General features: G+C 37.2%; 1 protein-coding gene across 4 annotated transcripts in view; it reads left to right on the top strand.

Moving 5' to 3' along the window:
- The window catches only part of RELCH (RAB11 binding and LisH domain, coiled-coil and HEAT repeat containing), an 84,404-nt gene extending 74,224 nt beyond the window's left edge, over positions 1-10,180 (top strand). For all 4 annotated transcript variants that reach the window (XM_063326061.1, XM_063326063.1, XM_063326060.1 and 1 more), the window contains 2 exons: positions 2,886-2,956; positions 9,384-10,180. In XM_063326061.1, coding sequence (XP_063182131.1) covers positions 2,886-2,956; positions 9,384-9,504 — 192 coding nt within the window. In that variant the 3' untranslated portion in view covers positions 9,505-10,180. The remainder of the gene's footprint in view (positions 1-2,885; positions 2,957-9,383) is intronic.
- The last annotated feature ends 3,112 nt before the right edge of the window (positions 10,181-13,292 follow it).

Raw genomic sequence — 13,292 nt, 5'->3', positions numbered from 1 at the left:
CCTGAATTAGAACGAAAGAGCTTATTTGGTTGAGTTTGAGTCTTGTAGCCAGAGAAGGAACTGAAGGCTTAAATTGGCTTAAAAATAAGTAAATGAATAAGTAAAGACAGCTCTCAATCCCCCTTTACCATGTGCTACCTCACTGTGATTGATTGGCTTCAGGCACGATGCCAAGTGCTTTATTTTTACCCAGAGGGAAACATAAAATTCAAAATATTTACTCCTGCTCCAGTGGGTTAGAAAACTCACTACAGCTTTTACTGTAGGAATGGAAATCTGGTGCTTAATCAGTTCCTTGCTATAACAGGATATTTGTAGGCGCTATGATCGAGACCTCTGAGACCCAGTTAGTTCTAGTGTCTGTCTTTCAAGCCTTGTGTCTTAGAAGTACGTTCTCTGAAGTAAATGTGATTTACTGTTTCAAATAACTAGACATTTGCATAAACAGAATTAACCCTTTTGTAATTATTCTGGTCACTGTGGTGTTATTCACGATTCAAATGGCATAGAAGTTACAAAAACATATTTTCTCATTCACAGAGCCTTAGATCTTGTGGCTCAAAACATCAGTACAGAGTTTATGCTCATCTTGGAAACGTAACATTTGCAGAATTGGCTTGTGATCCTGTCAGGCAGTGTTTTCCGTTTATCCCTCATACTTGCTTTCCTTTCATTCATATAAACAACAGTCCAAGTTGGGCATTTAAGCCAGACTCTCTCATCTTTAAAATAAACATTTCACCTCGTGCAAACATTTCAGATATTTTGCCAGCATCTCTGTAATTCCGTGCCAAGTCCCTTCTTTCCCTTCTCTACTTGTCCTCTTTTTCTTTTCAAAAATAATTGGATTTTGAGTTGCATGATCGTGAGATATAATCAGTACTGGATAAAAATACTTAGTCCATCAGCAGTATTGCTTATAATGCTTAAACACGTTATGTTTCTTAAATTTCTCTAAATGTAGAGTTACATCTCTAAAATAACTCTCTTGAAGGAGGTGTAAATGATTCCATAGTCAGTCCTATAACAAAACAAAGAGAACCTAGAAGAATAAGTGTGATCAGCATGTGCAAGTATCATAATGTAAAATTGCCATGTGATACTATATTTATGTTTCCTCTGTTCACCCTGAACTTTAAGTCAAATTAATTTGGGGAAGAGGGAAGAATTACTCCACTTCTTCTGAGAATTATGCAGCCTTCCCGGAAGGAGTTGTGCAATGGATGAGGGCTCCGTCCCAGCATTCAAATGATTTCTGGGTCCTTGCTGAATTTATTCTCCCCCTTGATCGAGACTTCATATCGTTGATATTTGGAACACCTAGATTCAGATAGCTGTATAAAAATGTAGAAGTGCTCCACTGTAAAGGTAGAAATGCTAAATAACAAAAATTACAGCTGCTGTGCTTATAAATTCCATTTTTCTTCTGATACAGGAAGAAAAGCTTGCTTTTTCACTGGAATTCTGAATGCGTTTCTCTTGTACCTCTGTCCTCTTGAGTTTAAGTACTTGCATAATATTTATGCAATTGAAGGACAGCAAATTTAGCAATAAGAGCTGTAGTCCTGTTAGACTCGTATGCAGGATTGAATGCAGCTTTCTGAAATAGTCAAGAGTGTATGGCATCTGCTACCTAAACAGTTTCAAATGTCGAAGGAATACTTTTGGAGAAATAGAGTGAACAGTGGCACAGATTTGCAGACCAGGCCACATCTTACCAGTATAATAAATGGTTTCAAAGGATATTTTGTGCTGCAGCTGTCTAATAGGGATTTGAAAGAAATCAGCTTTTTAATGTATATAAATACATTTTAAAATAGTTATCATTTGGTAGTAACTGTTAGTCACTGAACTATATTTTAGAGATTGAAATTAGGTTTTTTCCCTTTATTGCCTATATTCAGGTTTTGGTAAGACACTACTAATTTCAGTTGCTTGTAGCTTTGAGATTTTAAGTTTAGTGTCTCAAGGAAAGTGCTTGAGCGGTGTGCTGTGAGCTGTGAGCAGAGAAAGGTTCTATTTATGTAGTGGGTACGTGTATATGTGTGTGTATATATATATGTTTATAGTCTCACATTCTGCATTGCAACTGTTCTGCCTAAGTGTTTCAAATGCTTTTGTCTTAATGTGTTAAAACAGTACTGTTGTGGGTAGGGTAGGGAGTTTTATACATGTCCAATGAATAGTGTGATCTCTTTCAAAACCTGCTATTGGGAAACATTCCTTCGTTTTTCATATGCTGGAGAAATGTAAAATATCAGCCTGGGGGGGGTTTTAGTCTCAAATATTCTGCAGAAACCTTTAATACTGTAATTGCTTAAGTAAAGAAAAAAAAGCCTTGATTCATAGCATGTTTGCTTTAGCACTTCCTTGCCATTAAGATGTTGTCTCAGGATGCCATCGCACTTTTCTTTCTTTTCTTTCTTTTCTTTCCTTGCTTTTTCTTTCGTATGTATGTTGGGAAAGATACAGATTTTAAAAGGTACTTGAAAACTCTCTAAAAGAAAATAGAGGGAAGATGAATGTGTGTCAAAGGTAATTGCTAATAAATAAAAGTATTGTTTGAAAAAAGGAAGATAAGGAGGTGTGTCACAGAAGTGAGTTTTCTTTAGCTCTATTTTAAAAAGCCGGGGAAGCAGGAAGGAGTCTTGAACTCGTGTAACTATTTCAAAAACACTTTCTTCCTTAAAGTATTTTGAATGGTTTTGTTGTTTCTAGCCACAAGGCATTATCAGATATTTGGAATTTAAATGCACTTGAAAAACAACAGAGAAACTTTTTAAACAGTTCTGCTAATGTCAGAATTAGTTGTGGAGTAGATTTTGTACAAAGACTTAATGTAAAAGAAAAAAATGTCATCTATATCTCTTCCTGATGTGTCTTAGGTTATTTTAAGCTCCATGATAAAAGAGTGTGAACAGAAAGTGGAAAACAAGACCGTCCAAGAACCACAGGGGTAAGATTTCTACGTCCGATTTTTTTTTTTCTGTACCTCCAGAGTAATGTTCTGCTTAGTGTATTCCGTAATGGTGTCTGGGGTTTGTGACCAGAAATCCTGCACTGACACATTCCATGTTTGAAAGCAGATTTTAGGAAATTTGTTTAATTCACTTTGTGGTTGTTTCTGTCTCCAGTGTAAAACAACAGGACAACACATTTTTATTCGTATCATAGCAATGAAATTCTTTTTTCCCATGTTACTTTCTTCTTAATTTTTTTATCCCTTTAAAGCAGTAATTGAATTTCTGTCCTGAATCTGAGAAAGCAGGGAGTGCTTGGCCTAAGTGCTTAGAGCAACACATGTGGCACACATCTTGCAATCCTCGTTCATGGGTATGGCCTGCAGGCTGAAGGAATTGTTCTGGTCGTGACAAGGACCTGTTCCAGACTGCTGCCTTGGCTTGCATGTGACTAGTACACAGGAGAACAGAACAGTTTCTCCAGTGTATAAACTGACCTACCTGCGTGACTATGCTGTTTAGTAAATATCTTGGCTTTGGGTAAATGCCAACTATGTTGCTTCCGTAAAACATCCATTCTACAAATGCACCGTAAACCCAGCTCTCCAGTGAGGTATCAGGTCTCAGTTTGCCTTGTGGTAGAGGTGGTATCATATGTGTGTGTGTCTCTCCGGATAACAAAAGAAGCTAACACCCACAAGTTTGGAAAGCTCAGTGTCATTATGATGAGGAGTATGTGGTTTTTTGCTTGCTTGTTCCCTGGAATGGCATATCAGCAGGTAACTTTCATGGATTATAATATAATTTAACAAATCCTTAGCAGTGTTGCTAGGAAGATTTCAAGAAGAAGCAGTAGGTATCTGAGAAAGAGAATCTGTCCTCGGTCTTGATACTTTGCCGTGGGAATCAAGGTGATTACTGAAACTTATGTCATGCTTACATATCTGTAACAAATCGGTAGAAATTACCTCTTGAAAGAGCTCAGGCAAAATCCTGGAAGCAACCAGTAGATTGAGAATGACTGAAGTAGGACAGGTGTACAAGAACTGAAGAGGTGTGGCGTGGAAAAAGAGCCAGTCTCTCATGCACCAGATAAAATATCGCAGGCTTTACATGTGGTAAATGGCCTGTTTACTGGTGTAGTTGATAATGAATGGAGTGTAGTAAGAACTGAATCCATTTGAGATATGCGCATCAGGTCAACTCTTAAAGGTGTGCTAGAAATGAACTTCAGACTTTAGAAGTGAAATAATTTTAGGACTAAAAATGTGGAAGTTCTACAAGAAATCACAATCCATAGTGTATCTGTTCTAGTAAGATAGTTGGTTCTGTCTCGTCATGTAGAAGCCCTGTTGAAGGGAGAAGAAATAGAAAAGTCTTTAAGATATGAAGAATGCAATGTCGGTCACCTTCTTTCCTCTCTCCTGTTCATGTGGCAATATTATGGAGTAGGGACTGGACTGACTATGTGTGTTCCAGTTGAGTGGCTATTTTCATGATGAAATAGGTATTTCTTTGACATACTAGTTATTCACAGAATAAGAACTAGGTTTATTTGACTTAATCACACCATAGGCATATTCCTTGCTTGCAACATGGATAACCGGTCAGTCAGGAAACAAAAAATGCATTCATTCATCCTGTTGTGTTTTCCTGGGGCTTCACTGTTACTTCCTCAAGCTTTGTACTTTTGCCCTTATCCTTTCTGCCCTCTCTTAAACGGCGCTTTCTGGCATGCGTACCTGTGTGACCGCATACCCCGAATGCCCGTCCCCTTCCTGTATCCTTCAGATTCCTCAGCAGCTGTGTATTTGCTTCTTATTTTTAAAGAAAGGCGAATGCTTAGCTTGCCTTCAGCTATATTAAAGGTTGACACTTAAACCAGCCGTTTCCTCAGAAAACAACCTACCAATACTGATTCTTGACAAGATAGAAACTTGCTAGTTGACCCGTAAGACTCATTCTACTTCTTGCAAGTAAGCATTCGTTTTATCAAGGTCTTCCCTGTACTATGTACCTTACGTAGTAGGTACCCAATGTGTAACTGTGATAAGGCAGAAACAACAGCCAGACTCTGTGCCGATCTGATGCTGAGCAATTGCCGTAGACTCTCACCAACCAACCTGTGCAAGGGCATCCCTCCACATAAGCAATGGCTTAATATTTTGACTAACAAGTTGGTTCATTAGAATCAGTTGCATACACGGGTGTCTGTTATTTTGCAAATATTTCCCCTGCCTGGGTTTTATGGACTCTTTTTCTTAAATCTACAGACTAACTGATACTCTTTTTTTCATTTTAATTCTTTGTTCAATAAAAAAAGCCACCCCTTCAGACTTTGACTATGTAAAGAAAAAAATAAAAGCAGTGTATGTATCTAAATATAAGAGAAGACTTTTATGTCTGATAAACTTTTTTTTGAAGTAAATTAATTTATCACTTCTTGAACAACTTCCTGAAATCCTTCTCGGGCAAATGTATTCTGAAAGAACAGAGCAAATGTACACTATATCAAACTGGTATCTTTAAAGAACACCATTAATCTCAACCTAAAGCGTTTTTTTTAATTATTATTTTACCTGTTTTAACTGAACTGTGAAACCTAAGGTTATGAAAAAAATTCCTTGGCTGAGCTCTTTGGATGGACAGGATTTTTAATTTATTTTTTTTAAATGTGTGCTTTTGCCTCTCTCAAATGTTTTAACCAATTCAGTTCATCAAAGCTGTTCTCTGTGTGGATAGTTTGAGTGATCAACTTTTATTTCATGTAGGGTTTAGACTTACCTTGCTTTAGCTTATATCAGTGCAAACATGTTAACCTAAATGTAAGATGTCTGTATTACTTGAAATCCCTCTTATGAACATATTTTGAAATCACAGTTAGTCCTATTAAGCCATTGCAGAAGCAGATAAATGCAAACATGATACAACATCCAGTGTATTTTCTTTTAGAATGCCACGGCTGAAAACTGTAAGGTTTGAAAAGGATAAGTCTTCACAATGTGTTGCTTCATTCTTTAATTAGCCTTCCCCTTGTACTCAAAATCAGGCTATGGTTGCAATCTCTTACCGTACAAATTAACATGAAATATTTTACCACTGAAGTAATGACCTTTTCGTATACATGAATATCTTCTTTTTCTTGTGAAGCCCTTGCCATTTTCAGTTCCTAATTTCAGTGTTAAATATATATTTGATGAAGGATTTAAGTGCAACTAGGAGATAAATTCCTGGTTTTTGTTAACAACATGAGAATGAATGCACATAAATAAAACTGGATCCAAAAGCAATCATAAGATGCTCTTGGTTATCTTGTTTTTGCCCCTTACTGTTAGAAAAGGTTGGTCAAATAATATGGGGTCACAAAATTACTTTTTAAAAAAAAAAAAACAAAAAAAAAACAAAACTAAACTTTTGTCTTTTAAAATATTGGATAGCCACTTTTGTTAAACATTTTCTTTAGCACTTAACAAGGTATTTCAATCATGGGTAACAACTTGTGTTACAAACTCATTTTTATAAAATGTCCTGTATGAATGCTTGTTTTGGCCTAAAGCTTCCCCATAAAACAGGCAGAATTCTGTGTAGCATGACACTGGTCAAAAATGCGATGTTTACACATTATTTTTGTTTGTGGGTTGGTTTTTGTTTTGTGTTTTGCATAATGAGTAAACACAAGGACTCTTCTACAGGACTGCTTGTTTTAAACAAGATATATTATTGTCCTGTTGGGTTCTCTGATTACTTTTTAAAGTCATGAGACTCAAATTATTTGATTTCATACTGCTTTTATTATTACGTTTAAGTGTTCAATTTGTATAGTGATAGAAGTACTTTTTGGGCATATTTAAACTTTTAAGTATGTTGGGTGTTTTGGATTATCTTTCTATTTACAGTAACATAATATTAGAAAACATAAACTTCTAGACACTCCAGTTCTTAATTTTTAATTTTTAACATCAGATGGCTGATATCCCCCAAAACTGTTTTGAAAGTTAATTGAACATTTCCTGGTTTTCCTTAAGTTTATTCAGGATCATTACAATACTGACAGCACAAATTGCTTAAAATTACAGATTTGTCACCAGTTGGTAGGCTTTATTTTCCGAAGTGAGCAATTTTATTTTCTTGATGTTGTTAATGCTTGGAATTTCCCAAATCACTTTCCCTAGTTAGACACAACTCGAGGATACATCATAGGCTGGAAGAGCTTCTTGTCATTAGCCAGCTGACAGCGAGAATAAACTGTTATTTAGATATTTTATATGTCCATGCTTTATCATGAAAATGAGGGAAATTGCACAAGAAATCCATTTTACAGTAGCACTAAGTTACCTGCTAAGTTTTATCAACTGCAAACGTGCGATTCCTTCGTTGACTGGAGATGTTTATCAAGCCAAAGATATCTGGCTATATGATTGTGCCTGAAAGAAATATTTCACTTTGAAAGTTTGTAAATCATACAGCTATATATCTTCATCACTGGCTGCTAAATAGCATAAAAAGATTACTGTTTTTTAAATAAAATGTCAATTTTAATCAGATGTTGCCTAAAAAGAGATACAAACCGAGAACACTTGTCAGAATTTTAAACTTTACTAAAAATTCAGACATCATACATTAGATAAAATGATGCTTAAGCACTAACTATTAGATAACGGGGAACTTTACAGAGCTTTCAGAAAATCTTAACCAATGTTAAGATTTAAAATGAGATGATTGATTTGAATAACCTGTTCCATTAATAGATGTACTGAAAAAAATACCTGAGAGTATGCTTTGTGGTACTTTTAGCTATGTTATGTGTGGCATACCTAAGGCCCTTGCAAGGATCTAGGTCCATTGATCACGCACTGTGGAAACGCAGAAGGCAGGGCATCACTTCAGCTTAAAAAGTAGAAGAGATAAGGGGTACGTTTGAGGGGATACAGTTATAATACCATTAAGCTATCTGTAAAACCACAGTACAGCTTTAGTGAGAAGCTTCCCTTTTGTTTTTTCAAGTACTCTGTTTAAAAAAGAACCAGCATTCGGTACCGCTAAGCACCCTTTTTTGTGGTATGAAATGGGGAAAAAAAATACTGAGTGCATCCCTGCTACCTTTGAAGAAATCATGCAAATTCTGTTGAAGGAATTTGGAGTTAACTTCAACTTGAGCTGCCTTGATGCAAAAGTGTCTAACAGAACTGGTTTTAACCTTGCAGACTGAAAAGTCAGTTCCTGGAAGCTGGCCTGTGCCAGTAAGACAGATCTTGTGATCTTGGGTATAATTTTGAAACGCAGAGTCCACGCTGAGCTCACAAGGGAGAATTTTACTGGTAACGTTTTGTAAAATTGGCCCCTGTCTAATGTTGAAAAATGTTTGCCATTTTAACTACAAATATATAGGAAGTATGGAATATTTCTTAATATTCCTGCTATCATAGATTTGCCTTGTTGCACTCTATCTTGAGACAGATTGCTAAACAGTTACATATTTTTGAAGTTGAGCTCACTGATATGTTGTTAAGTAAAAAAAAAAAAAAATAAAATCAGTTAATCTCACAGCGTTGGTATAGTATCTTAACATGTTGTTCAAAGTTGTAGCATCTTTTTAAGTTCAGCATTGATCGCGTTGCTCCTTCTAGTCCAGTTTATGGGAAAATTGTGGACTCTCCATTGTCTTGTCTAGTACATATGAAGTAGGAACTCTCAAGCAAAGGCAGCAGGAATCGCATTCACAACACCCAGGAGGAGAAAGCTCTTTACCCAGCAAGGGGGTAGACCCAGTAGGACTCAGTGCCCCGGGGTGAGGTTTACGAGAAATTAAAAGGGGATCAAAGGAAAGCTGAAAAAGTAACGTAAAATAACAATTCATTGGGAGTTACTAGACTGACAGTCCATGCTAATTTTAAACTCTGCTCAGGTGGAAATATTTGGAAAATAAGAGAGTTGGAAATTAAGGAGAGGGGCCAGTGTTTTGTACTTACCTTGCTTTTACTCCTCCCTGTGTGTCTGCCGATGGTCACTGTCGGAGGCAGGACACTTGGGCTAGATAGATTCTTGGTCTGAACTAGTACTGTTGTTCTTACATTAAATAAGGTTGACATTTTCAGCGAGAAGGTAAAGCTGATCTTTCACAGAGATATTTGTCACAGGTGCAATTGCCAAATAGCTAACAAATGCTAATTTGGTGACTTACGAAAAGTAGAGTGCACAAAAACATTTTAAAATTCTTGCAAGGACTGTGAGGACATGATAATCATTTTAACAGCGTGTATTTGGCCTTGGTGGGAATGGTTTTTCAATTCTTCTCAACGGACTCGTCTTTTTTGATGTTGAAACTTCTAAAATGCAAAGACAATTCAGTTGCTTATTAAATAACAGCACAGCCGCCTTTTTTCTTTGTATTCTTCTGTCACAAAATTTTTTTTACTTTCCTAGCTCCATGTCGATTGCGGCGAGCCTCGTGAGTGAAGATACAAAGACCAAGTTTTTGAACAAAATGGGCCAGCTGACTACATCGGGTGCAATGTTGGCGAATGTGTTTCAGAGGAAGAAGTAAGACGGGAAAAGGAACTCCCAGCTAACACTAAGATGGACCTCACAGAGACTGGTTCCTGTACTTGAAGTACTTGCCTTTTAATTTCTTCTGTCTTATGTTCTTGTAGTATAATTTTATTCTAACCTCCAAAGATATTTGCACTGCTTTTGAATATCGCTGTGTATCTGTTAATTTTGGGTTAACTGTGGTTGATATAAAACTGAAATCATAGTCTGTACCAAGTCCCTGTTCTGTGTTTTTGTCTTTCCAGCATAATTTTTTTTATATAGTGGAAGGTTTGGTTTTTTTTTTTATTTTCTGACAGGATATCAGCAAATATCTGTATTATACATGGAGCTATTATGACGGTACTTAAAATAATGTAAATTTGAAGTCATTGTCATGAAGTAATAAAAGTGGAGATTACTTATGTATTTAAATTATGAGAGAGTAATGCAGATTTTTTTATTATGTTTCTAAAAAGAAGAGGAAGAGCCACCAGCATTTGTCTGTGCTTCTAGGGTTGTTTTTGTAAGTATTGTGCATCCTGAATCCAGAGGAATCGCAGTATCTAATGTATGAGGCTGCTTGCGCTGCATCAGTCTGCAGGGAATGCTCATGTTTCGGATGCTTTATGCTGACATTGTAAATGCTGTACAAAGTCCTTCAGATAAAATTCTCCCATCTGTTGTGGTTTTTTGAGGGATGTTTTCTTTTGTTGGGGTTTTTGTTTTATTTTAAAGCACTTTAACAACCAGTCTACGCATCCAGAGGCACATCCACTAAGTACAAGAAAAACATAATAAATTAATAAATGTTAATAAAAGTATAAGCTACTACACAGGGTCCAAGGACAGTTCTACAGGCAGAGGGAACTTAGGCAGGAGAAAGCGCTTTCACCTTGCACTCAGTGTGCAGTTTGTGTACTGTGAAAGTGAAAATTAAGGTATTTTGTTGTTTAGATTGAATCTCAGTTCAAATTTAATTTCAGAGTATTTGAAATTCTGTTAAGAGAGTTTGACATGCAGTTTCTTAAAGATGTTAAGTAGACTGCATACACACTTTATAAAAAATTAGAAGGAGTCTCTTCAGCAGCTATCAAACGCTTTCGTTAGCAAGGAGGCATTAACAATTAAGTCCTTTTATTCTTATGCAGCATTCTTTTTTTTTTTTTTCTTCTTTTCCCCCCCCCCTCCTTCTTTATGTCAATGTAAGCTTCTGAAAGTAAGCTCAAGTGCATGCATGAACTGGTATGAAGTATCAAAGTATAAAAGCTCAGGCATTCTCTGACACGGTACCATTCAGTTGGAAGTGCTAACATCTTTGAGGACACGGGAAGCAAAAGGAGTGAGGGAAGAAAAGTATTTGCTTCTGAAACAGAGCGTGGGTGGAGGGGCACCGCAGGTATTGCCCTTAGACGGAAATGATGGAGATAATTTGAGACTTCTAACTGCTTCGTATCTGTGCCCTTTGGCTCTGCGCATACGGCTGCCTGCCACGTGTGTGTTGTGACGGGGCCTGCACTGTCCCTTTACACTGCACTGAAACGTTTTCCTCGAGGTTACACACAGCTCCATGCCTTCGTGTTGCTTGTTACCATGAAACTATACTTTTAGCAGACTGACTGTGAAATGGAGACATTCCTGAGGAATGGGAAGTGGTGACGTTCCTCTCTATTGTTCTGTTGTCAATAAAAAGTTTTGTATACCTGCCTTGTCTTGTTACTTCTAGTCTTCTCTGATAAAAAGATTATCAAATCAAGCCAGCTGTTACGGGAGAGATGTCTAATGCACAGAAATTCTTTAGCCTTAACTTTTTGTTTTACATAGCAGGTGGCTGACCGAACTTGCTAAATTTCCCATCTCGCTGTGCCTGTTTCACTCTGGCTACTAGTCCTGTGGCTTTATTGCCATTTTTATGCAGGGTCTTTTCCTCTCCTGTGCCACACTTTTTTTCCTTTTTTTTCTATGTCTGTTCCAGTAGTTGCGATGCCAGAGATAGCTCTGTGTAGTCATGAGACCAAAATGACATCTTTATGGTTAAACTCCCACTTTTCGGGCGGCTGCCCTGCTCTGAAGGCAGCCTCTGAGAGCGGCTCCGAGCCCACACTGAACTTCAGCCAGGGTTTGGAAACCTGCTGAGCAGCACAAGACAAAAACCGGTGACAGCAATTTAACTGTGGGTGATTGTGGGATGAGACTCGAGTTTGTTAGCATAAATGTAGCATCTTTGCCCAGCTAGGACTGGTTTCTCCAGCCCCTTGCGAAGTTTAGCTTTTGCTAGTCAGCATTTTACTTCATACTGGTTGATCCAAGGAGGAATTTGAGTGAGAATCCCAGGAACACCAGCTCCCCCCTCACGCCAACTATTGAGGTGAAAAAAAAATCTGTGTAGGCAACACACATTATGCAGGTTGTCTTTAGGAGTTTTGTCTCCTAAATTGCAGGTCTCTGTTAGCGTATGTTGGTTGCAGGAGTTTTTTTAAAATGTTTATTAGTTTGACGAATGTTCAAGAAGATGGCAAGAAGTTGTTCTATGTGGTTTGTTTTTTCTTTTTCCTCCTAGCTATGGCACTGTAGTATTCAGGAGTGGGAAAGAAAATCAAGAAATCTTTAAAGAAAAGAATTACCAGAATATTTTAAATCAATTTTTTTTCCCTCCTGTTGTTATACAAAACAAGTTCAGTAAACCTTTTGGGAGAAAATGCCTCATTATAAGAAGACAACTGGCTATCCAGCGTGGAAAGCAATTAATCTCCAAAGGGTTATCGTCAGTTGCTTATGATTTTTCCAAAATAAGGATTCTGTTTTAAAAAAAAAATAAAATAAAAAACAAACAAAAAAACCCCAAATGCTGGCTTTATTAGCTCTGCCTGAACTTCTACAACTTGTTGGCTTTAAGTAGGGGATATGTTGAAGGTCTCATGCTGCTCCTAGTGAAGTTTCAGAATCTCAGTATTTCTTTAAGGGATTGACTCTTGTGCTTTTAAGCGAAGATGGTCAGTGGGCTGAAGGTACGTGGCTGCCTGAAGGAGCGTTCATGATCTAAATATATTTTCTGTAGATTAAACATAAGGCTGACTGACACTAGGTATATATTTTGTTCTGAAAGAGATTCTTTTCTAAAATGGTCGATGGGGCAAATTACTCTTTTTTTCTGTCTTCTAATCGAGGTGAAGAAAGGGAGCTCTTTAAGAAAAACTGCACATTCTTCCGTCAGTCTCTTCCGTGCCCCTTTCGCACTGAGGAAAAAATGCTGCTATTGCTGTATGTAAAAGTACGTTCTGGTTAGGAGAAGTAAAAGCAGTTTTTGAATGGATTAGTGGCTAGAGAAAATGAGGAAGCTGATGTCTGCAAATTAAAACGTTAAGATTGAAAGCTATAAATTATCCATGAGAAAGATCTGTTGTGAAGAGCAAGCAGGAGTTTTTGTAATATATCGTGGGAATTCATTGCTGTATACGGATGATGATACAAAATGGTGCAGAAAAAGCAGAAGTGTGAAATATTTCTCTTCTCTGTGTTGTGACAGTGTTAATGGCATTTTTCTGTTCCAGGAATAAGCAGCTCTACGTTTTAGTGCAGTTTCTAAAGGTGGGTATCCCGCATTCAAAACGTTTTAAGTAATTTCCCATGTGAAACTTCCTGATGTTGGTATTTAAGTAAACCATAAAGTCACAGCAAAGCGTCATGAGGTAGAAAATCATTAATGTGGTGATAGAACAAGCTCATTGGCGTGGCATTGATCCGAGGTAGAATCTTGGAGTTCCTTGGATCAGACATAAATGCTGATGAGTTGCAGGATTGCCG

The sequence above is a fragment of the Chroicocephalus ridibundus genome, chromosome 2 (genome assembly GCF_963924245.1).
Source record: "Chroicocephalus ridibundus chromosome 2, bChrRid1.1, whole genome shotgun sequence".
In the NCBI taxonomy this organism is placed as follows: domain Eukaryota; kingdom Metazoa; phylum Chordata; class Aves; order Charadriiformes; family Laridae; genus Chroicocephalus; species Chroicocephalus ridibundus.
This window is presented reverse-complemented; position numbering and strand designations above follow the sequence as displayed.